At 43.2% G+C, this 26,807-nt stretch overlaps 1 protein-coding gene across 1 annotated transcript in view; it reads right to left on the minus strand.

Moving 5' to 3' along the window:
- Positions 1-26,807, minus strand: part of LOC147708655 (uncharacterized) — a 117,803-nt gene that overhangs the window by 28,216 nt on the left and 62,780 nt on the right. The window contains exons 11-13 of the mRNA XM_086925381.1: positions 26,214-26,285; positions 24,136-24,225; positions 23,420-23,488 (exon numbers count right to left, since the gene is read on the minus strand). Of these exons, the coding sequence (XP_086781507.1) occupies positions 23,420-23,488; positions 24,136-24,225; positions 26,214-26,285 (231 nt within the window). The remainder of the gene's footprint in view (positions 1-23,419; positions 23,489-24,135; positions 24,226-26,213; positions 26,286-26,807) is intronic.

Below are 26,807 nucleotides of genomic sequence, written 5' to 3' on the forward strand. Positions count from 1 at the left end.
ATCCCCAGTTCCTGGGGCCACCAGTTGTTTGACCAAAAAGAGGGGTTATTACCAAACAACAGGATCTCAGTCTTGCATGTCATCCGCATACGAAACCAGAGAAAAGCCGAATCATCTGATTAGAGCTGCAAGTGGGTTAACACAGAGATTAAATAAAGGGGGCTCAGATATGAGCCTCGAGGGACCCCAGAGAGCAAAGAGAAGGCTGGTGAGATAAAATCACAGAGAGAGACTGTCTGGGTACGGGCAGCCAGAAAAGAGGTAATAAACTTGAGTGCCATGTCTTTGATCCCAATTGATTCAAGGTGACCATTTAAAAGAGCGTGATTAATCGTATCTAATGCGGCTCAAAGGTCCAAGAGGATCAGAGACGCATTCACTCCACTATCTATCATCTGCCTGATTTCTTCTGTGGCTGTAATCAACACCAGTTCGGTACTTTGATTACTCAGAAATCCAAACTGTGTGGAATACAGACTCTTTCTTTTGTCTTGAAAGGTAGTTAAGTCCTGGTTGATGATTTTTGTGACCAATTTGGCAGGAAAAGGCAATCGATTAATTGGTCAATAATTGTTGGGGTCCGCAGTATCTAAGTTTTTTTTTAATAATGGAAGAATAGACCCTATCTTCTAGTCTATTGGAAAATATCCTGCTTCAAATAGGTTGTTGAACATGGCTGTGAGGTGTGTGGCTATCACCTCTGGGACCAAGTGCAGTATCTTGGCCGGACATGGGTCCTGTGGTGAGCCCCATTTAATCTGCATCAGTGTCTTTTGTGTCTGATCCACCATAAGAGGCCCAAAATGGGATAGGGGACTGACGTTATGTGTGTCCTCCGCCAGTCTGTTGTTTAAATCAACAGTTTCAATAATATCTAGAAAAGACTCATAGACAGATTTAACTTTGTCTTGGAAGTGAAGGGCTAGTTTGTTACAAAATTGTTGATTAATATTAGGATTCTTTGGATCTGGAAGTTTTTATAGTTTTTTAACTGTTGTGATACTTCCTTGAAGATGTTTTTATAGATCCTTCTATTTTTGTCTCAAATTATTTATTTTTCTCAATTAGACACATTTTTTGTAGCTCTGAAAATTGATTTTATATTTCTCTTTATCTTCTGGTTTATACTCAAGGCTCCATTTACGTTCTGATCCCCTACATTCCTGCTTTTCCCATCTAAGATCATCAGTAAAACCAGGTTCAGAGATATTAGTCTTATGGCTACGAAGGTTCTTATCTAGAGCTAACTGAGTTAGTGATACGTCCAGCCATTGATGGTATTTACGAACAGCTGTATCCGAATCGGGGCTGACCAATGGAGTTGAATGAATAAGAGATGAACTAAACTGACCAGCATCAATAGTACTTCATAGGCGTCTAGTAGTACTTCCAATTTGTGGGCATGATTTTTTTGCCTCAGATAGCCATTTATCTCGAACATGATCCATGATCGCCTTATGGTCAGACCATGTCAAGGGGAGCGAGGATGTCCAGATGAGCTGTGGATTGTCTGTGAAAATACCATCAAGAAGATGCCCAGCTTTGTGTGAGGAGCCCTGTACAATGTGTGTTAGACCTGCACCATCCATATGATCCATTAAGTTAATAGACTCTGGATCAAACGGGTTATCCATATGGAAAGTAAAATCACCTAGAATAGTAAAATCTGTGGCGTCAGCTTTTAATTCTATGAGACTACCAATGGATTCGGTAAAGGCTTTTCTAGACCCAGGCTGGCGATAAATGAGAAGTCCATTAAAAGAATAGTGACTATTAAGTTCCATTTTAGAATGCATAGTTTCACAGAGTGACCTCTTAGGAAAGATATTGAAAATAGTTTTATGTTAATCTCTGGATATGAATGCAAGCCCTCCACCCTTTTTTAGTGGGTGGTCATGTCTAAATATCCTGAATCCCGTGAGTAATGCCGATAATAGGTCTGGGTCGGATGATGAATCTGCCCAGGTTTCAGTGATAAAGGCCAGATCAATATTCTGACTCTCCATGAACACCGCAAACTCTAGTACATGCTTAACAAGCAATCTGGCATTGCTAAGGGTACAACTACAACTTATTTTAAATTGTTTAGGGGGTGCCTCTGGCAATTTAGTAGCAGCAAAAGAGGTACAATGAAAGTTAGTGAGGAAGAAATCACAAACCAAGCATTTTGAGCCATTTGTGTAGCAGTGAGCATCTAACTGGGGACCCAGACAAGGTTTACATGAGGCGTTGATAAAAAAAAAACAGGGAATCACTAGAATAGGTAATAGGTCCCTTAATTTCTAAGGTCAAACAGGGGGCTGGCGCTGAGCGTGGCCTGAGCTTGGATGGGCGCAGACGGGCTTGCTTTCTGTGCTCCATCTGCTTTAGAAGCCCCCAGGTATCAGAAATATACAAACGCTAGACTTTCACACACCCGAAATGGTGGCCAGCAAAGGAACAAAGAGAAGAGAAAGAGGAACTCTCGCTGCACATGCGAAAAGGAGAATCTGCAGCGGCTCAGAGAGTCAGGCAGAAAATATAGGAGGTAAGATGCTCCCTAGTTGCAGTGGGAGTGAGTATCAAGAGCAACGGCCAACCCCCAATGATAGTTTTAAAAAGTTAAAAAGTGCACAGAAAAAGTGAAAGTGCATCTTACTAGTGTCTATTAGTGACAATTAAGGCTCTCTAGGGAAAGGTTAGCCTCATCCTCTTTCGTTTGGGGGTTGTGTAAGGAAAGTGCCCCTTTTTGCGTGGTTGCCCCCCACTTTTTGCCTGATGTTTGATGCTTCTTGACTAAGTGTGCCTTGGCCTCCTGCTAATCCGGTACCTAGGACCTATGTTCTTTCCCAAAAACTGAATCTTTGCTTCCTCTATCTTTACCCCTTTCTGCAGGTTTTTTCCATCTATTCCTTCTCTCCTTGTTTCAGTTTCCAATAGTTCTCTTCCTCCTTTCCCCCTCTCTCACTCTGAGCGAAAGTCTGATCATGAAAAAACAGAGTCCTGGGTCCCAGAAATGCTGGTGATCACCATCAGCACCCATCTATTGCTAGTACACTACACTTTAACGCATTTATGGAATGTTGTATGAGTGTTAATCTCTCGCCCTACTGACCAGGTCCTTTGGTAAATTGAAGGTTCAAACTTCCTGCAGAGATTTTGTTCAGGCTCAATGGTATAGTATTAATGTGATATAATACCTGAACAACTCCTGTAGGGTGACAAACTATCTTACTATTTGTAGTATCTGTCATTAACCCCGATTGGGCCCTCTGCATAAATATATCTATGTGTTCAATCAACAGAGAATACTCAGTTCTTGGGACCTTGATACAGTGTATAGAAAATCAGTCTGACTGATCATATCTGATGGTCACGTTAATAAAACATTCAGGGCCAGATGTAGGTAAGTTAATTTTACCGATTCATAAATACAGAATTTTACTGATTCAGTATTTATGAATTGGTAAAATTGAAGGGGGGAGATGTAGAAAGAATCGATAATTGAATTGCAGCCCATAGGAATCAATGGGCATTACCGCAACGGTATTTACCGATTTGGTAAATACCAAATTTTGCAAGGGTGCAGGGGGTGTCACTTTGACACCCTCTAGCACCCCGATTTAAGGCATGTATGACATGTGGCACACAGACATGCCCTAAGGGCATGTCCGTCTGTCACATGCCATAGGTGTGCATGCACACATGTGCATGCACACCTGGAATCGGTATTTTACCACCCAATTGGATTGGGTGGTAAAATACCGATTCGGTAAGGCCTGTGGGACTCAAAAGAGTCCCACCTACATCCCAAAATTACCGAATCGGTAGAAATACCGATTCGGTATTTTACCGATTCGGTAAATTTACCGAATCGGTAAAATAGGCCACCTACATCCAGAATGGCCATTTACCGGTCAGTAAATGTCGACCTACATCTGGCCCTCAGTCATCTAAATATTGGCAGACATTCTTCGTCATTCAAATGTGCTGGCACTCCTCGATTTCTCTGAATGTGCTGAAGGTCTGAGAAGAGGACTTTTAATTTGCATAGAATAACTCGGTCTTATGAAAGAGGTAATGGCAACATCCAAACTGTTGACATTTGATAACATCACTGAGCTGGAGAGGCCCCCATGATTTGTTGTATCTTCCTTTCTCTTATTCACTCAATGAGCTCCAACTTGCTATCTCCAACAGAGTTTAAACGAATTAAACATATACCAGGATATGAATAAACACAAGAAATAACTAGAACAAATATTTTAAAAAAAGGAGTTCATCCGTTGAACAAGGATGGAGTGAACCTACTTGAGATGTTGTAACTGATAATCTAGAGAGTGTACTCCCAGTTGTGAAGTTACGCTTGAAAGAAAGAGTTAACAATTATGTTCTTGAGCTCAGACATTCCGAAAAACTCAACTGCATATTCTAGCATTCTGATTTTTCTATGTGCATGGCAATAGAGTACTTCAACTGTTCCACTGTGTCTATTTTAGGCAGAAATTCCATTATTATTGGGGCCGGAGTATTTTTCATGGCTCTTGCAATGACTTATCAGGCTACATTCGTCAAAGCAAAGACGCTTGTGCCATTATTTCAAAGCAGCAGAAAATCTGTTGCCACTCATTTACCAGCAGCCAAACCCAAGCAAACTCTTTTGTCTTTTTTTTTAGATATTTTCATTGAGGTGATAAGTAAGACACAAAATAACACATTACAAAACAAATCCATCAGTCGGTGGTGCGAAAGTTGTTAGACATAACAATCGAACAATTATATAGACAATGTAGCTGACAACATAAAAAAGGAGTAAGATCAAGGACAGAAAAAAACGAAGGGGCAAATTATCAAGAACAGCGTTAAAATTATTCCAGGTTTAGCCGCTAAAACAGAGATAAAGGGCTTGATAATATGCCCTTGAGAATTCCAATAGAAGCCCATGTTCTGGTGTGAACATGTACTTATATTGGAATTCTCCAGGGCATATTATCAAGCCCATTAACGCGCTATAGCAACAGTTTTCTGCTGCTAAACCGGCAATAATTGTAATGCTGTTCTTGATAATATGCCCCAAGGAAAGTATAAGCTGTGGAGATGGGTGGTCACGACCTGCCTGCAATATCGCTAAACTGCCCCTAAACGGTGCCCATATCTTCCTAAGGCAAGCACGCCGTCATCATTAGGGATAATCAGGCTCTCCAAGAGGTCTATATTGGTCAATTCATGCCACCAGAGCATAGGGTTGGAGCCTGGGCCCACAACCAATGTCAGGCCAGATTCAATCGAGCAACAGAGATAGCACAGAAACAAAAACTACTTAGGTGGGCTGGTACACAAGGTGAATGACCCAATACAATTAATTTAGGGTCCCACCTCGTGATAGATATTCAAAGCATATTCAGCTTATCAAATACGGTCTGCCAGTAGTGAAAAATAGCAAGACAAGTGACAAAGATATGAACTGAGTCTGCCCAATCGCCAGAGCATCGAAAACACTTTGAGTCCTGCCTCAAATTCATAATAAATTAATAATAAGGAGTATAATAGAAGTTATTGATACATTTGAACTGATGAGTTTTAGCCCGGGAGACATTCAGAAATGAATTTGATAAAATATTTGTATTTCTCATTTCATCAGGAATAACTTTGACCCCAAGATATCGGCCTCACTTACCAGCCAATGTTTGAAAAATATATACAAATCCTCTCCCAGCACACATTAAGTAATAGATGATCAATAACAGTCTCAAAGTATCCAATATTCTAGTCCACTTTTAATCCTTAGACATCAGTTCAGGGACATGATTCAATCAATATTCCATTTTCATAAATACAGCTTCATCAAGAGCATGGCTTAGTTCATCAACAATGCAACTTGATACAATTAATTCATCAACTATACTACTAAGCCAATGAAACACATAAAGAACACAGCCATTACTGTGTTCTTTATGTGTTTCCTTGGCTTATTCTTTTGAAACCTTTAATACTAGTCTGTCACTATGTTGGGTGACGGTTCTGTCTCTTTTGTTCACAATTACACTAACAGGAGATTTTTTTCCTTTACGGTAGGAAACTTCACTTTGCATGATACACTAATGGGTGTCGGTTTTGTGTCGAGACTTGAGATAACACTTGTGACACTGTGTATTTGGAATTGCAGCCCTGAAGAAGTCAAGGTGTGAGATAACACACAACAAAGCATGTGTTAGCTAGAAGAAACTGCATTGTTGATGAATCAACTGTAACAAGTTTTATTGTTGATGAACTAAGCCATGCTGTTGATGAAGTTGTAAGGATGAAAATCGATTATGAGTTGAATCATGTCCCTGAACGGATGTCTGTGGATTAAAAGTGGACTAGAATATTGGAGACTTTGAGAATGTTATTGACCATCTATTACTTAATGTGTGCTGAGAAAGGATTTGTAAAGATTTCCTACTCTTTTCATTGAAGAGACTTTTGGGGTGGAATTGGCAACGGACCCCTCCTCACCTGGTAGCACCATCATTACTGCAGTATAACTACCTCCCATTACTGTCTGCTGAGCGCCCGTTGTCTTTCTATGCCTGGTTGCCAATCGATTGTTCATTAATGTCTGAAAAATGTCAGCCCGTTGTTGGATCTCTGTTGCCAGGATCATTTGATACACCCAACTAATACCCTTCTTAGGTAGGACCTGCCTCAAGTATTCTAAAAAGGCGTTAAAGGAACAATTACCGTCTTCCACCCTCGAGAAAAGCATGGAAGAGAAAATCGCTGCGATATTATCTCGAAAGAGAGAAGATAGTCACCCTCAAAGAAAGAGCCGCCTAAAGTAAGTATGCAGGATGCCTGCCAGCAGTTGATCAAATTTTCGTGCAGTTGACGGGAAAAGTTAGGATTATAACTTATATAAGAATATGCATTAAATAATGTAATCCCCGACATCTGCATTTTCGGATAGGCCCAAAGAGAGTCTAAGAACCCCCAGAGTCTTAAAACGAGTCTGCTTCAAATAAACAGTGTAGGAAAGTAGGATCTGCTTCATATGGTTACCCCCACTTTTTGCTTGATGTTACACTGTTTTGACTAGTCTGACTGGGATCCTGTTAATCAGGACCCCAGTCTATCTGCTTTCTCCTTAAATTGGTTATGTCATGTACTAGGTACACTCTAGATTGGATACTGATGTACACTTGTCAGTCCCTAGTATATGGTGCACATGTACCCAGGACATAAGTACCCCAGAGAACTCCCATGCAAAATGGAACTACAGCCTGCTACTGCAGTCTGTATAAGTTGATGCTTGCACCACTTACGAAAAATATAGGTTGACTAAATTTATGGGCCACTACACTTAAAACGTATAAGTCACCCCTATAGCAGCCCTTAACAATCCTGAAGGCAGGGTGCTGGGTTTTAAGTGAGAGGATGCTCCTCCAAGGACAGAGCCCTTCTGCGGCCTTCGGAGACCATTCTCCCGGGTTGTCTGTGACGCAGCCAGACTTGCGGTAAGTGCTATCTCGAGAACGGCTGCAACCAAACATATCATGTTTGCTATCAAACACCTTGAAATCAAAGCTCAACCTGGTAACCGGTGTCCACCCTTCCGAAGCAAGCTACGTGGGGTCCCTGGTCTTATAAGTACCAGCCTTCTCGACCCGGTTAGCAAAAAATGGATGCTGCCGACCGGAGATGCATTTCTGCCCTCCTGATGCTGAGCCAAGCTCGAGCAGGGGAAGGCAGAACAATATGCTTCCTGTCACAAGGAGATGTGACCACCTCCCAGACAGGAATTAGTGTATTGGGGCTGGGTGGGTGCACTTCCAAAGTGACTGAAAGTCTGCACGAGGGGCATATGGGGTGTACTTGTGCATAGTCCAGTTCAAATCAGTTCTGTAAGCCGTTGGCTCCTGCTCTGGTGTGAAACTGGACAAATGATAGGGGAGTATCCTCCCCATTGTCCAGACCCTACTCTGGGTGGGTCCCCTGAATCTGTCAAACCCTCTTTCATGGGTACAAAAGTTCTTACCTGGCTGTGAGACATTAGATTTGACGTTGACAAGATTTAACAAGAAGAAACCACTGACCAACCGTCTGGACACTCTGGACTTCGCTGGTCTTCGACCTGGCCCGACTTCGTCTCCTTCTCTGTCCTAAGCTTGGTCTGTGCCCATGCACCATAAAGGCTCCTTGCAGGGCCTGTGGAGCATCAAAGACAACAGAAGTGCATCCCTTGGAGTGAAGGAGTCACTCCCCTGCATCTATAGGCACCGCAATGCATCTGACTGGTTTGCTGCTCCATTAGGTCCTGAGGTCTCCAAAAGATTCCAGCAACAGGAAGTGGGTTACGATGTTTCTTGAGCCTGAGCTGACATCTCACCAAGTTTGAGGCCAGTATTTGTCGTGGGGACTACATAACCCGAACCCCTGTGCACTGTGTACTTTTGCAAGTGCATATGCTTGGTGGCATTCCCCAACTTTGTGCACTGGGCTGTCAATAGCCTCCACCTCTGAGCACATATCCTACCAAGAACTCTGGCCTCCACGCACTCTGTGCCCTGCAAGCTGTTGTTCTTTGAAACTGCTTGAGGTCCCCTCATGACTCCTGTGGCTCCGGCCTGTGGGCCCCAGTGTGGGTCAACTTTACTTTCTTGTGGCTTCCTTGGTTGGTCCAGGCTTGCCCTGACTCCCTTGCAATTGGTGAGTCCCCTGGACCTTGCTGGTCTACTCAGCAACCTTTTTTGACCTTTTGCGTGGGTTGCCGTTGTCAAGGCTTGCTAATGCTCCCGCGGGACTCCAACCCCTCAGCACTCGACATTCTTTGTGGGACAGCTTGCATCCGGCTCCTGGTCATCTTCAACATTGCCTGGTCCCCGTGGCTGCTGAGTCAAGAAACCCTTCATCTCACCTGAAACATCCGACATTGGTGGGCATCTGCTTACTGAGCCCTGTCACTCCCGGTGACACACACTCTGTTCCCTCTGCTTTCAGGTTCTCTTCATCCTGAATCCACATTTGATTCCGCTGGATGCTTTTCTCCTTCCCTGCAGTTTGATTGAAGACTCCCATTAAGATCGACAGCGGTTTCCAACACTACTTCAGACCTATGCACCCTGCTCCCCTGGGATAGGTAATTCGGGTACCACAGTATCCACAGGTGGCGAAGCTCTCCAGCCTCCTAACTTCCACAGGGTTTCTTCATAGTGCTTTCGAAAGGGTCCTTAAACCGTAAACTGTAAAAGTGCAACCACAACTCCCCTTTTGAATTGTACAGCACAGGTGGTTGTGTACGCACACTGCACCCGTCCTCCGTGGGGTCCCTAAGTACTCACTTTGAGTGGTTACTTGGGGTCCCAGCGATTATTCACCATCTAGATTTGGTCTTGACTCAAGTCGTGATTTTATACCCCTATTTTAGTACATGGTTTGGTCCCCCTCTGGGCCCACTGTGCATTATTGCTACTTACGATTGATTCTGTGCTACAGTATTATGTGCTTTGTGCTGTATCCTTGTGTAGGGGATACTAGAGAGTGTTATATAAATAAATACATATTTCTATAACTACTGTGGGGTTCCCTTTCATTTAATTAATACTAAAGGTGACATTCTGGTTAAACAAGCTGCTTTACATTGCTTCACGAATAAGCCTGAAGGCTTCTCTTCACAGCTACTACTGGGATAGCTTTCTAAACGTTTTCTTTGACCTCATACATCATAAGGGTCGTTTGGACTGGTGCAAGGTGCCCACTTTAATTTGTGGACAGCATATACCAGGCCAACTTCTGACAGACAGCATCGATAATTCCAAAGTTTGGGAAGATATTGGTTTCCCCAAGAGAGGAATTCTGGAAACAAGCCCTCTTGGTTCGTATCCCAATGCTTTTACTAGTCTGGAGGAAATGCTGCTAGAAAGAAGAAACGTAAATGTGGTAATTAAAGTCCACCCTCCAGTTGTGTTTGCTGTAACATAAGGATATTAGCCCTAGGCTTTTTATACCTCAGATAAATATTTGCTAGATAGCCTCTGTTTGTGTAAAAAAGCCTTTGGCTACATACAAAAGTTTGCCAGAAAGAGGTATAGGTAGCAAGGGAGAATAATCATCTTGATTAAGTTGCATTGACAGATTAGACCAATGTGAAATTATGCCACTTTGTAGAGTAGTTCCTATATTCCCAATAGGCTCTGCGCATTGGAATAACATGTACTATAGATTAGACGTAGGACTGAGGTCGACTTGGGCTCTATCGAATATATTAGACTTAATTGTGAATGCCAGCTAGCTCAGAGGTCACTAGAAACTTTCTCGAATAAACAAGAAGGGATTCGTTTCCGACAACCGCTTAAAACATGACAACTTTGTTTCCCGAGGTAAAAACGTATCTTCAGAGTCGCGGAAACAATAGATATTTATTTCACTCAGTCAATCGTGCATGCTTCGTTTCACCAGAGGTGCAGAGAAATAGAGAGACGGGTGTTTTCAATAAAAGTATTTATTGAACAGTCTTCTTTCTCAGGCAGAGGAAATGAACTGCTACAATCGTAATACTGGTTGCAAGAGTACAATGCGTACAGTACGAAGAGTATTATAAAATAATGCTGTAAAATCTGGATATGGTTTCTAAGCCATAAGATACTTAGAATACACACATTAATAAATAAAGACTAAAAGTACTCAACTGGTGCTTCTAAAATACGCCTACCCCGGTGTACCTAACATAGGTCTAGTACAAGGGAAGAAGTAAGTGAGGTGTAGCTTAGTTTCAGTATTCTTTTGCTAAGAACATACCCAAGATTTCTCTAAGGGTCTAATCAGCTCTGTACCTTGGTTTTAGAATGAATACATTAATAAATAAAGACTAAAAGTACTCAACTGGTGCTTCTAAAATACACCTAGCCCGGTGTACCAACCTAACCTAGGTCTAGTACAAGGAAGAAGAAAGTGAGGTGTAGCTTAGTTTCAGTATTCTTTTGCCAAGAACCTATCCAAGGTTTCTCTAAGGGTCTAGTCAGCTAAGTACCTTGGTTTTAGAATGAAGGAGGTCTGGTATCTCTCTCTCAGGACTCGATTTCCCAAAACCTGCAAGGGTTTCTTGGAAACACTGGAGCTGGATTTCTCGGCAAGAGAAAAGACAGCATCTCTCTCAGTGCGTCTGCTGGAGGGTCGGCTTCCTTCGGCACTTGCTGTAGCGAGCTGCGTCGGGCAAGTAGATAGTCGAACTGCTCCAAACCACTGTGTGTTTGCCTGGGCAAGTGTGGGCATATTTATACCTTGAAGGTGCCGAGTTTGACGTAAGGTTGGACATAATAACGTCATCAAAGACTCATTTCTTTGAAAACTCCATGAGTTCTTAGGTAAATCAATATTCAAGCAGGGGAAGTCCCTGTCTGCTGAAGCGGGTTTTTCCAAGAAATCGTTGCGGATTTTCGGAACTAGTGGAAGTAGCCATGCCGTATTTGAACTGCATAGGCTAAGTCTACATATGGTTATGATTTCTATGCCTATATAAGGATAGGGAGATTTATACCTATATATGGGCATGAATTGGGAAAATTACACTAGGGTCCACAATTCATATACAACAACTTACTAAATATCTCCTGCGTTCTGCCAGATAGTATGCCATAATTAAATTCCCTTACATCCTCCATTTTCACAGAGACTTAGATCCCCAGGTAGTTCACCGAATTGACCAATCGCCTATCATCCCAAGAAGGGACAGTGCTGGTAAGGACTAGGGTCTTATCAAGGTTTAGTTTGTACACAGAGATAGACCCACACTCATTAGCTAATTTTTCAATAGCTGCCAGAGAATCCTCTGGGGCATAGGTCATGATGGTAATGGTGTCTGCACAGGCAAGCAGTTTGAGCTCAAGTTGATGGATCCGCAGCAAAGCAGTATTCCTCACGCTCTTGAGGGCTTGAATTTAAGGTTCTATATAGTGTGCAAAGAGCAAAGGTGAAAGTGGACATCACTTTACAGGTGCACGACATATCTAAATTAGGTTGGTAGAATACCCTGAAAATAAAACGCTAGCCTTAAGATTCTGGTAAAGCTGTTGAATCAAAGCAATAAAGCGCGGCCCAAACTCTTACACAGCCATTACGGCCCTCGGAAAAGGTCATGAGCCCCTTTCGAAGGCCTTTTCAGAGTCTAACGTTATTGCTTTAACCAGATTTACTCGAGAATAGTCTGCCTCAAGAGCAGTGATAACAATATTAAGATTGGCGGTTTTATCCTGCTGTTGAATAAAACCATGTTGATTCTCATCAACAAGATCAGAAATAACCATAGCAAGTCTGTTTACTAAAATCTAAGTATAAATCTTGGAATCAGCAATAATCAAAGAAATAGGCTGATATGAACCACCAAGAAAGGGATCCTTCCTTTTCTTGGGAAAGATGACGATGTTGGTCACAGTCCATGATCCAGGAACCTGCCCAAGTAATTTAAAAGAGTTGAATAGATCACGGAGAACCGGTACTACAAGATGTGACAAATTAACATAGAAATCCAATGGAAGTTGATCGGTGCCACAGGCCTTGCCTCGTGCCAGCTAGCCAATTGTGTCTTACACTTCGGAGGCCGATATTTGACCTTATTGCTTGTGCTACTGTGTAGTAGACAGTTTCCGATGATGGTGGACCCGAAGAAACTGAATGATCTGGTCTGTGGAAGGGACCAATACCTAGTCATACCACTTATGATGAATGCTGTGGAACTCCTCTTGCATAAGGGCAGGATTGATCACAATAGCACCTTGAGAGTTCTTAATCCCAGAAATAGCAGATGCATTAGATCTATCACGGACCCAGAAAGGCAACACCTCATTACTTTGATAAAGAATTGTGATCTGATATAACCCTAGGATTAAATGAAGCTCTCAACAAATATGGACACCCCAAACTCACAACTTATGCAAGTTGAGAAGGTTCAGGAAAGCCTTCAAACTGTCTTGTCAAGACCCAGATCTCATGACCATTCTCTCATCAAGGGTCTAATATTTGGCAAATAGGTCTCGCAGGAATAACCTCAGGATATTGGGGATCCCCGAGGGGTCAGAGGAACAATACTAGACACTATATCGTTTGGTTATTAGGGAAGCCATTCTTACACTGTGGTGCTGGGACATGGAAGAGCATGATTCAGAAAACCCGTTGCTATCCATTCTCACATCCATTTGGTATTCACGGGCCATCCTGATATATGTGGGTAACTTCCTCCCCTGCTAGGAGATAAACAGGGCTGCTCCTCCAAGGTCACCAGTGAAAGAGGCTAGAGTGGACTTTTTTTGTTCGATCAGATTTCTCTCATAAGACTGTAGTTCGGCATTGGCAGCTAAGAGAGCATATCCCGGCACTTCAAAAGCTTGCAGCTTCGGTTTCATTACTGGGGCCAGCAATCCAATCCTGTGCATCCAATATAAGGAGCATATGTGTTCATGTTTTGAACAGCCTGAGGTTAAGGAGCTCTTGACCAAGTCGGCGGGGGAAAATCAGGAGACTAATGGATCTGGCTGATTCTGTTTTGTCTTTTTCTTCTTGATTCTTTTTACTTGTAGGTTGTTACAGAGTGGTTTACTTAGTTTCTTGGGTACGCCTTCCCTTTTTTCTTTTTTTTCTTTCTCTCTGCTTTAGGTCTGCAGGGTCTGCAAGGTCAGCTGACACTAAGATTTGATTTCATGAAGGTTTCATGAGGGTTCTTTATTAATTAAATATGGCTATGGGTGAAAACATTTTGGGTCCTTTGAGCGGTTGTCTCGTGCGGTCTCTGCCCTGCCCCTTTAATTCTTTTTCCTACATCCATCCTCGGTCCGGGGTGCTCTGGGAGGAGTGGAGTTTATGTACTCCTGTGTACTACAGTGTTAATGGTATTCTTTTGACCGGGGGTGGTCAGCCCTTTTTCTGGGCCTTGCATGGAAGGGATAGGGTTGGGGGAAGGCTGGGTGTTAAGGCGGTGGTGGGGCCAAGGTCTGGGGCCACTTTTGTCTTTATACTGATTTTTTAGTTGGAATGTTTAGTCTGGTTGGTGGTAAAAAAAGACAGCCTTATGGTTGTGGATGGTAAAGTTAGGACCAATAATTATTCTGTGCTGTTGTTCTCTTTCAATGTGTGCTAGTTATTCGATCAAGAATGTCAAGGTTAAGCCTGGGGTGTGGTACTGACCAGCATCTTCATATTATTTCATGGAATATCAATGAAATATAGGCTTCTTATAAGCGAAAATTATTTGAAGAGGTGCTACACTATCTTCATCCACATTTCGTTGGCCTACAGGAAACTTAGCTCTTGAATAAACAGGCCTCTCTTCTGGATGATTACTGGGATCAAGTCCTATCCACAGCTTGTTTCACTTCTCTCAGAGAGGGATTGGGCCACTGGCTCGGGATAAGAGCTAGACGCTCATCAACCACTATATAGATTTGGGTGGACGATGGCTCATAGCAACAGTCAAGAGGGGCCAATTACAAATTATGACATGATTATCCTGTGGTCTTTAATAGTCTGCTTTCAGAGCTACATCAGCGGTCAGAACCATTGATTATTTGAGGGGACTTCAACATCGTCCTTAACCCAGGGATAGTGGTAAGAGTATCCTAGAGGGTATGGATATTACCAGGACAAACATGGCATTCCATTTGTCTCCTTATATGTGGTGTCACTAGGGACAGGAACGTTTAAAACGGCCAACATAAAGTTCAAGGCCAAACAGAATTCTTAGAAGCTTATCGTATTTAACACAAAATTCTATTGGGTGGGGCACTGATGCAGGTGATATGAAAATATCGACTTTGTTGAAAAATCAAGCATTCAAGCCAAATGTTATGTTTCAGGTAGAAAGTACCGCAAGGTAACGGACAGAATGGAGAACAATGTCATACATTCACCCCAGTACAGAGATCTGGGCCTGAATCCATTGTTTGTTTGCTCACCATGCCATTCCTGTTTGGACCCAGCCATATGAAAATCGTTCATGACCTTGTGCCCAATGGGAACAATCCAGTCCGAATTGCCAGCCCAGATCTTCCCTGGACTGGAAACAAGCATCCTATGATCAGTTTTTGGCTTTCAGCCAGGATAGCTTGACTCCAGTGGCATGGGGAGCACGGGACTCATGTCTGAGCATACCCGTCCCACTCGGGGTAACAAATGCAAAAAGAACAATTGATTGACAGATGCAGAACAATGTCACACATTCACGCCAGTACAGACATCTGGGCCTAAATTCATTGTTTTTTTGCTCACCATGCCATTCCAGTTTGTACCCAGCCATATGCAAATCAGTCCTGACCCTGTGCCCAATGGGAACAGTCCAGCCCGAATTGCCAGGCTAGGTCCCCACTGGACTGGAAACAGGCAAGCTACGACCGGTTTCAGGATTTCAGCCCTCATCACCCAGGATAGCTTGACTGCAGTGGCATGTAGAGCACAGGCCTCACGTCTGAGCATACCTGTCCCACTCGGGGGGGGGGGGGCAAATGAAAAAAGAACAATCGATGGACAGAACACAGAACAATGTCATACATTCACTCCAGTACAGAGATCTGGGGCTAAATCAATCGTTTTTGTACTCACCATACCATTTCAGACACAGGGTCAAGACTAATTTGCAAATGGCCAGGTCTAAACTGGGGTGGCATAGTGAACAAAAGAGTGATGGATTTAATCCAGATCTTGTGACTGGGGGGAATCTTTTGATTTGTTCTGCAATACGTCCATCAATTTTGTGTCTTTTACTTTCTCACCCTAAGTGTGCCAGGTATGCCCGGACGTGAGTCCTGGGCTCACTGTGCCACTGGAATCAAGCTACCCTAGCTGAAGAGCGGTGAAACCCCTAAACCGGTCCTAGGATGCTTGTTTCCGGTCCAGGGAGGACCTGGCTTGGCTGTTCGGGCTGGACTGTTTCCATGAGGCACAGGGTCAAGACTGATTTGCATATGGCCAGCTATAAACTGGGGTGGCATGGTGAGCAAAAGAATGATGGATTTATCCAGATCTCTTGACTGGAGGTGAATGTTTTGATTTGTTCTGCATTCCATCTATCAATTGTGTGTCTTTTGCTTTCTCGTTCCTTTTTGCCCCAGGTATGCCCATACGTGTATCCTGGGCTCACTGTCCCACTGGAATCAAGCTACCCTGGCTGAAGAGGGGTGAAACCCCGAAACCGGTCCTAGGATGCTTGTTTCCAGTCCAGGGATGACCTGGCTTGGCAGTTCGGGCTGGACTATTCCCATGAGGCACAGTGTCAAGACTGATTTGCATATAGCCAGGTCTAAACTGGGGTGGCATAGTGAGCAAAAGAATGATGGATTTAACCCAGTTCTCTTGACTGGGGCTGAATGTTTTGATTTGTTCTGCATTCCGTCCATCAATTCTGTGTCTTTTGCTTTCTCGTCCTAAGTGCGCCAGGTATGCCCAGATGTGCGTCCTGGGCTCACTGTGCCACTGGAATCAAGCTATCCTGGCTGAAGAGGGGGAAACCCCGAAACCGGTCCTAGGATGCTTGTTTCCGGTCCAGGGAGGACCTGGCTTGGCAGTTCGGCTGGGCTGTTCCCATGAGGCACATGGTCAAGACTGATTTGCATATGGCCAGGTCTAAACTGGAGTGGCATGGTGAGCAAAAGAATGATGGATTTAACCCAGATCTCTTGACTGGGGATGAATGTTTTGATTTGTTCTGCACTCTGTCCATCAATTGTGTGTCTTTTGCTTTCTCGCCCTAAAATAAGTGAGCATGAATAGCAATGAGTGACTTTTGGTCAAGACATTATTAGAAGGACAAGGAATAGGCGAATCTTTGGTGTCATGCTGAATAACTACACCGGGGGCCATTTTGTCATTGCTAGCATGGGAAGACAAGGGAAACATTCAATACAAGGTTCCAACTCACTGACTAGCATCCCTTATCACCTACCATTTCTCTTCCAGCAGTATGATGAAGGAGCGTAACCATTTGAGTGCTCCCATGTGCCATTACACCTGTGGCAGGCCAAGTGGGTAGCTGCAAAACATACCAAAAAAGGCATTATGCAAAAAGACTTCAGAAGCTGACTGCACTAAACATTATTACAACCCCTCTCCTCTCAGATCAGTCTGTAGACCCAATTCTCGGATAGGTAGAAAGATAATCACAGGACATTAGAAAACTGAATTGTTTTTACCTGTAATGTGATTTGTCTAGAAAGGGCAGCTTTCATAATTTCTTGTTGTTTGAATATCCACAAATGTCTGGAAAAAACTACAGCCTTTCACTCACTCGCTCAAGATATATCCAAATGTATCTCAAACATTTATCTCAATCTCTATCTCTCTCTCTATATGTATATATATATATATATATATATATATATATATATATATATATATATATATATATATATATATATATATATATGCGCAAGCTCATGTGTTGAAAAACACCGACCACACTCGCGGGGTTTCTGGTCAGGGCTTTATTCTCCCAACAAGTTGCTAAATAGCTTGAGAACAAAGGAGCAAGGTTCGTTATGAATCCTGATTCGTCATATGTCCTGACGCGTTTCGAAGGCGGCTGCCTTCTTCTTCAGAGGGTGACAAACTGATTTTCAGGGTAGTGGCAGGAAGGACCTTTCTTTATGTTCATGACACGCCCCTGGATGGGCGCCGTGCCTTATGGTACTTGTATTCCTGCATGTGATTCTTTATCGCATATTGCGTCTCAGTCCTGAGTTTTCAATTGTGATGAAAGAGCCCTGGCCTGGAAACCCCTCGCCAGCCAGGCGGCGTCATGGTGTTGGAGCAAGGGATAAGTATATGTCCATATCCCAACAAGCTGGATGCTCGCCGTTTCTGGACTCTTTCCATCTGGTCGCGTGGCGTTGCTCAGCGCAATGCAGTTCCTCTGCGACGCTCATTCCCCATCAAGGCGCTGTGCACTATTCTGTGGTGGGTGCGGCGAAGAAAGGTGATGGGACCTTTCAAAATGTGCAAGCTCATGTGTTGAAAAACACCGACCACACTCGCAGGGCTTCTGGTCAGGGCTTTATTCTTCCAACAAGTTGCTAAATAGCTTGAGAACAAAGGAGCAAGGTTCGTTATGAATCCTGATTCGTCATATGTCCTGACGCGTTTCGAAGGCGGCTGCCTTCTTTTTCAGAGGGTGGGGAACTGATTTTCAGGGTAGTGGCAGGAAGGACCTTTCTTTATGTTCATGACACGCCCCTGGATGGGCGCCTTGCCTTATGGTACTTGTATTCCTGCATGTGATTCTTTATCGCATATTGCGTCTCAGTCCTGAGTTTTAAATTGTGATGAAAGAGCCCTGGCCTGGAGACCCCTCGCCAGCCAGGCGGCTTCATGGTGTTGGAGCAAGGGATAAGTATATGTCCATATCCCAACAAGCTGGATGCTTGCCGTTTCTGGACTCTTTCCATCTCGTCGCGTGGCGGTGCTCAGCGCAATGCAGTTCCTCTGCGACGCTCATTCCCCATCAAGGTGCTGTGCACTCTTCTGTGGTGGGTGCGGCGAAGAAAGGTGATGGGACCTTTCAAAATGTGCAAGCTCATGTGTTGAAAAACACCGACCACACTCGCGGGGCTTCTGGTCAGGGCTTTATTCTCCCAACAAGTTGCTAAATAGCTTGAGAACAAAGGAGCAAGGTTCGTTGTGAATCCTGATTCTTCATATGTCCTGACGCGTTTCGAAGGCGGCTGCCTTTTTCTTCAGAGGGTGACGAACTGATTTTCAGGGTAGTGGCAGGAAGGACCTTTCTTTATGTTCATGACATGCACCTGGATGGGCGCCGTGCCTTATGGTACTTGTATTCCTGCATGTGATTCTTTATCGCATATTGCGTCTCAGTCCTGAGTTTTCAATTGTGATGAAAGAGCCCTGGCCTGGAAACCCCTCGCCAGCCAGGCGGCGTCATGGTGTTGGAGCAAGGGATAAGTATATGTCCATATCCCAACAAGCTGGATGCTCGCCGTTTCTGGACTCTTTCCATCTCGTCGCGTGGCGGTGCTCAGCGCAATGTAGTTCCTCTGCGACGCTCATTCCCCATCAAGGCGCTGTGCACTCTTCTGTGGTGGGTGCGGCGAAGAAAGGTGATGGGACCTTTCAAAATGTGCAAGCTCATGTGTTGAAAAACATGGACCACACTCTCAGGGCTTCTGGTCAGGGCTTTATTCTCCCAACAAGTTGCTAAATAGCTTGAGAACAAAGGAGCAAGGTTCGTTATGAATCCTGATTCGTTATATGTCCTGACGCGTTTCGAAGGCGGCTGCCTTCTTCTTTAGAGGGTGACGAACTGATTTTCAGGGTAGTGGCAGGAAGGACCTTTCTTTATGTTCATGACACGCCCCTGGATGGGCACCGTGCCTTATGGTACTTGTATTCCTGCATGTGATTCTTTATCGCATATTGCATCTCAGTCCTGAGTTTTCAATTGTGATGAAAGAGCCCTGGCCTGGAGACCCCTCGCCAGCCAGGCGACTTCATGGTGTTGGAGCAAGGGATAAGTATATGTCCATATCCCAACAAGCTGGATGCTTGCCGTTTCTGGACTCTTTCCATCTCATCGCGTGGCGGCGCTCAGTGCAATGTAGTTCCTCTGCGACGCTCATTCCCCATCAAGGTGCTGTGCACTCTTCTGTGGTGGGTGCGGCAAAGAAAGGCGATGGGACCTTTCAAAATGTGCAAGCTCATGTGTTGAAAAACACCGACCACACTCGCGGGGCTTCTGGTCAGGGCTTTATACTCCTAACAAGTTGCTAAATAGCTTGAGAACAAAGGAGCAAGGTTCGTTATGAATCCTGATTCTTCATATGTCCTGACGCGTTTCGAAGGCGGCTGCCTTTTTCTTCAGAGGGTGACGAACTGATTTTCAGGGTAGTGGCAGGAAGGACCTTTCTTTATGTTCATGACACGCCCCTGGATGGGCGCCGTGCCTTATGGTACTTGTATTCCTGCATGTGATTCTTTATCGCATATTGCGTCTCAGTCCTGAGTTTTCAATTGTGATGAAAGAGCCCTGGCCTGGAGACCCCTCGCCAGCCAGGCGGCGTCATGGTGTTGGAGAAAGGGATAAGTATATGTCCATATCCCAACAAGGTGGATGCTCGCCGTTTCTGGACTCTTTCCATCTCGTCGCGTGGCGGCGCTCAGCGCAATGTAGTTCCTCTGCGACGCTCATTCCCCATCAAGGCGCTGTGCACTCTTCTGTGGTGGGTGCGGCGAAGAAAGGTGATGGGACCTTTCAAAATGTGCAAGCTCATGTGTTGAAAAACACCGATCACACTCGCGGGGCTTCTGGTCAGGGCTTTATTCTCCCAACAAGTTGCTAAATAGCTTGAGAACAAAGGAGCAAGGTTTGTTATGAATCCTGATTCGTCATATGTCCTGACGCGTTTCGAAGGCGGCTGCCTTCTTCTTCAGAGGGTGACGAACTGATTTTCAGGGTAGTGGCAGGAAGGACCTTTCTTTATGTTCATGACACGCCCCTGGATGGGCTCCGTGCCTTATGGTACTTGTATTCCTGCATGTGATTCTTTATCGCATATTGCGTCTCAGTCCTGAGTTTTCAATTGTGATGAAAGATCCCTGGCCTGGAGACCCCTCGCCAGCCAGGCGACTTCATGGTGTTGGAGCAAGGGATAAGTATATGTCCATATCCCAACAAGCTGGATGCTTGCCGTTTCTGGACTCTTTCCATCTCGTCGCGTGGCGGTGCTCAGCGCAATGCAGTTCCTCTGCGACGCTCATTCCCCATCAAGGTGCTGTGCACTCTTCTGTGGTGGGTGCGGCAAAGAAAGGTGATGGGACCTTTCAAAATGTGCAAGCTCATGTGTTGAAAAACACCGACCACACTCGCGGGGCTTCTGGTCAGGGCTTTATTCTCCCAACAAGTTGCTAAATAGCTTGAGAACAAAGGAGCAAGGTTCGTTATGAATCCTGATTCTTCATATGTCCTGACGCGTTTCGAAGGCGGCTGCCTTCTTCTTCAGAGGGTGACGAACTGATTTTCAGGGTAGTGGCAGGAAGGACCTTTCTTTATGTTCATGACACGCCCCTGGATGGGCGCCGTGCCTTATGGTACTTGTATTCCTGCATGTGATTCTTTATCGCATATTGCGTCTCAGTCCTGAGTTTTCAATTGTGATGAAAGAGCCCTGGCCTGGAGACCCCTCGCCAGCCAGGGGGCGTCATGGTGTTGGAGCAAGACTCACTGACTAGCATCCCTTATCACCTACCATTTCTCTTCCAGCAGTACGATGAAGGAGCGTAACCATTTGAGTGCTCCCATGTGCCATTACACCTATGGCAGGCCAAATGGGTAGCTGCGAAACATACCAAAAAAGGCATTATGCAAAAAGACTTCAGAAGCTGACTGCACTAAACATTATTACAACCCCTCTCCTCTCAGATCAGTCTGCTGACCCAATTCTCGGATAGGTAGAAAGATAATCACAGGACATTAGAAAACTGAATTGTTTTTACCTGTAATGTGATTTGTCTAGAAAGGGCAGCTTTTATAATTTCTTGTTGTTTGAATATCCACAAATGTCTGGAGAAAACTATAGCCTTTCACTCACTCGCTCAAGATATATCCAAATGTATCTCAAACATTTATCTCAATCTCTATCTCTCTCTCTCTCTCTCTCTCTCTCTCTCTCTCTATATATATATATATATATATATATATATATATATATATATAGATATATATATATAGGGTATATATATACATATATATATGTTCATATACACGCACACACATGTATAGCACACAATGCAGTCACAATTATGTTGTTACAAAATGGAGCAGTTTAGGCAAATGCTCCATTGAAAAACCTTTTTCAGATTCCACCAAGACCTTGGACCCTGCAACAAATTTGGCCAGATAATTTCCACCATGCCAAACTGTGTACAGTTCTGTACAGGACAAAAAAAAGTTAAGAGGAGAGCTGAAAAATGTAAATATTCTAAATCCATTAAATGTCATTGCTAGCTGACCCTTTGAGAGAACAGCTTGGACAATCCCTTACTCGCATAAGTAGAATGTGTTTTCTAAAATTCTACATTCAGCATAATCAAGCATTACTTTTTATTTCACTGCAGGCAACTAAACGGTATGATCCAATATTTTACTTACTGTTGCCAATAAAATTTGTCTGTTTGAAATCAATCTTTTCAAGTTTATTACCCCAAAGTAAGTTTGTAAAATAAGAAAATACATAAAAGGTAACCTGTAATATGGTCCACTATGCTATAAAGGAGTTATGGTGACATCATATACGAAGAAGGGAGGGAGGGCAAATGCTCTGCAAACACCAAACAATGAGTTTGTGTCTGAAATTGGATTTCCACTCCCCACTGGACTGGAAAATATGGTGTCCCTGTTATGTCAAAAGTGCTGTCACTATTTACAAAAAAACAAAAAGGGAGTACTTTTATTTTGTAATGGATTGTGAACAGTCGGTTTAGGTTTTGGGGATTTTTAAAGCGCATGGCTACCCTTGGGCATCCCAGCGCTGAGGTGAGACAGTACAGGCAGTTGTTTGTGCATGAGTTTAGGGGGAAAGCCATGTTTGGAGTCTTTTTTTTAAAGGACGCTTTGTTTTAAATTAGTCGGAGTTTCGGATCCATACTGTTCCACAGTTTAGGTACCAGGTGGGAGAAAGACCTTCCACCCCACCTGGCTCGCTTGAAGCTGGTGGGATTAATCAGAAAGTTAGAGATTGACGAGAGGTGGCGAAGGGGAGAATAAAGTGAGACCAACTTTTGTATCAGGGTGGGGCCTCTCCCATACACGGCTCTGTTAGCCAAGCTTATGGACTTACATTTGATCCTGGCTTGGACCGGGAGCAAATGAAGCTCCCTCAAGGAGGATCTGGCTGATTGATGTCTGGGTATATTCAACAGCAGCCATGCAGCTGCATTCTGTACGACTGGGAGTCTATTTGTAACGTATTTGAGAGAGCCAACTGTCAGATGAGGTCTTAGGCACTTATAAATGGTGATGTGGATATACACGGTCTGCAGATATAGCCAATAACCTTGAAAAGTGGTTGTGATTTGAAAACTATGTTTACTCTGTGTAGGTGCAGAAAAGGGATGTGAGATAGTTTGGAGGAGTGAAAGAAAGCATGAGAGATAGACTGCCTTGCAAATTGTGCATTGTAAATATTCATATATGTAAAGAATTAATTGGTGGCCTTTATTAATCCTTGCAAAAACAGCGTTCATTTGACATTGATAAACTTAAAGAAACAGTCATTTCAAAACCCAGAGGCCAATAAGATTAGGATGTTGTAAAGAAGAGATTGAACGGTTTTGCTTTGGACGGGGGCAGAGTGCAAGGGATGAGATTGGCTTTGTGGACCATCCACCATTGCTAAAAGCCAACTAGATAAAATGTACTGGGACGAAGAAAATACTAAAAAATATAGAGCCTTTGAAATCATGTGTCACTTACCCTTTCGCCAGTGTAAAGTATTAAGCTGTTGTTCTGCCTCATCATTGCCTCTGTGGTGGGCCAACGTGGCTGTTGAAGTGGTAAAAAATGGCATGAGGCAAAATACACTCCAAAGCCCACTTCCATTATCCACACAACACCATTCCCTTAATGAAAAACCCTAATCAAAGCAGCACCCACGTTTAAGAAGGTGAGTTTATCTACCTGATGCAATCTCATAAATTGCATGAAAAGCATGTAAATATAGAAATATGGATGTGGTTAAAATTAGTGAGCCAAAAAATATCCAATGTGTCTGAAGATCTATACTTGTTGAATTTATTTAAACTTTATTTGTAGGGTGGGCCGGGGAGGGGAGGAAGTGCCAGAGAATAAAATGGGGAAGCTAAAAGAAGAGTGACGTCTAACCCAGACATATGGGGAAAGGAGAGGAAAGGAGAAAGAATTTGCCAGAAAAGTGGCATAGTGGAATAGTGAAGTGGGCTTAATGACAGTGCAACAAGTGAAGATAGTCTAAGGTTTAGAGGTATTATTGTTTGATGAGAAATGCTAGGAAAAGCTTTGTTTAGAAGAAGGTCAAGTTAGTTATGGATTGGGAGCAGGGTGTGTGAAATAACATTTATAGTGAATCCAATGTTAGAGAACATGCATGGAGGGCAACTGAAACACCCAAATACCTGGCTCCTATTCCTCCGTTAAAATAATTTTTCACTTACCCATACTCTTCCAGCAATCTGTTGTGGGATGCTCAAAATAGATGAAAAACTCCTGTGTCTCATGTGGTGTCTAGAAAGGCATACAGGAAGCTGTAAAGAATCCAAAAATGACTTCAGCAAAGATGAAGGCCAACTCCAGCCTCCACTAATGAGGCTCACGTTCCTTCTCTGCCCACAACTTTGTATTTGAGGATATCACATTATTAATATTTTCCTACCATTTTATAACAAAAACATGCTTGAATATATATATAGTATGTGTATATCATCAAGTTATACACACACACACATACACATATATATATATGTATATATACATTTATATATAGAAATATTTTGAAATATGTTTATTTATGCCTTGGTACATGCTGGTGCAGAGGCTAGCCAAATATTCACTCAGTATGGGCCTTTCTTTTGAGTTGAGTATCCTTCTGTTCAAAAGACATTTTTTGAAAACTTCCCTCGGAAATAATGAAGTCCACATAAACGTTTTTAGTTTTGCAGATTTTGATGAGTCGACATCGCGTCGGGGGAACGTCAGAGGTAGTGAGCTACAGAAGCTCACTTAATCCCATGTCAGGTGTTCTCTTGCACCTGAATGTGTATTCAGAATTTGTGAAGTTAAAACAGTCACTAAAGTCTTCTGAATATGATAATGTAAGAGTTTTCAAAAGTCTACAGACTAGATACCGACTGCATGGTATGTGCATGTGTTTTTTCCCGAAGATGTCTCTAGCCTTCCTCTAAGCCCTTGGTAGTCCAGCGACAGCTTATGAAGCTTGCAGGATTCCACAAGCTCCTTGAGTGACTGGGCCTAAGTCAGCTGAGCTGGAGGAGGCTTCTTATGTACCAAAGAATAGTTATCATGCATTAAAAGTTACTCTGACAGAGTAGTTCCCTTTATTATGGCAGGTTTGGGTGCTAAGCTTCAACAAGGCAATCTTGATTCTCGACCTTCCTACCAATCTAGTCTGTGACACATTTCTGGTCTGTCAATACCATGTCCTGGTCTTATCATCAAGGAGTACAAAGATTAAAATGAAGTCAGTAGATCATGGTAAGAGTGATGAAAGAGTTTGGTGGCTCTGGCAGAGGGCATCGAATTAACTGCAGATATTTCTGAAAACGTTGTATTCCAAATCTTGTATCATAAAAGGCATCATAATTCTCCTAGACTTCTTTTTAAAATATATGTAAAGGACACCATATTTCTACTTGTGAATGACATTAACCTCATCCGTGCGGTGCCGATTTACCCCCGGTGCTGGGCCCCAATGCAAATGGGTGTGGTCATGACGGAACGGTTCCGTCATGAGCACAGCTCAACCGATGCTCATGACGGAACCATTCCGTCATTAGCATCGAAAGGGTTAAGATGTGTGCTGCCATTAAATATGCATTTACAAAGCCGGGGAAATCTTATTTACTTTTGCACAGTTGAAGTTTGTACAAGCCATCAGTCTGGGTCTACTTCATTAAGAGAAAGCTTGCTTTCAGGTGGTTATGAGATGAACAGTTTCAAAGGTTTGCATGGAATTTATAATTTATCCAGAATATCCTGGTGTCTTTTATATTTAGAGTTTGAATGGCTAGTTCAGCTGGTAATGTTGGAATCACAAAACAAAGAAACAGCAGTGATTCATATAAAATCTTCCTCATACATTTTGGATATGTGTATATGGTAGTATTGCATAAACTATGCTGTCTTGAGAAATATACACTGTAAACAGTCATCGATTTAAATAATCAATTAGTAGCCGTTATTAACCTTGATGAAACAGCATTCATTTGAAGTTAACAAACCTTTGAAACGTTATTGTCAAAACTCAAAGAACATAATAATGTAATCACTGTTGGGTAAAATCCATTGAAGGGTGAGGCAGTAAGATAAGACAATGTATGATAGAGCAGATTGTTTAGTCAGTTATAGAGAGAGACAGGTGGCAAGAAATGACTGTTTTTTTTTACTACGTATTCATAGAAACCAAAAGATAAAATGTTATGAGGCAAAGGAAATACTCAAACACATGGTGAAGGAAATGCCCAAACACATGGTGGCCTTTGGTGCCCTCTCTTACCCTTTCGCCAGAATAAGGTAGGAGGCTTCGGCTCCCTCTAATTATTGTGTCTGCCGGGAACCACTGTGGCTGCTGTAAAGGTAAAAATTGCTTTAGGCAAAACATACTTTAAGGCCCACTTTCCTTTTCCACACCAAACTCCACCTCCATGACTACAATGAAAGACTCTCATCAAACGTTTCATTGGCACCCAAGTTTAAGTAGGACCATGATCACACACAGTTTGTTGCCAGCAACCTTGTTTCTAGTAAATCGTGCGAAGTAGGAGATGACAATATTATTTTGCTGTAAAGTCATATCTTTAGCCATGGTACCCTTAAGGGTTTAAAGGCTTTAAATATCTCCAGTGTCAGAGCAGTGCATTTGGCTAGTTTGCCTATAGACATTCCATGAGTACAATAGACTGCATGAAGTATTTTTCTGGCAGACAAATAATACACGTAAATATGTTTAAAGAGAAATAACAGCAAGGATGCATGTTCATCTTGTTAGGATGTGGGGGAGTGGACAAGTTCATAGCCAATGGAAAGAGATGGATCCTAGTAAAATATACTAATTCAAAACAACAAACGTAGATTTATAAGATTAATGAAA

Source organism: Lissotriton vulgaris, chromosome 6, assembly GCF_964263255.1.
Source record: "Lissotriton vulgaris chromosome 6, aLisVul1.2, whole genome shotgun sequence".
NCBI lineage: Eukaryota > Metazoa > Chordata > Amphibia > Caudata > Salamandridae > Lissotriton > Lissotriton vulgaris.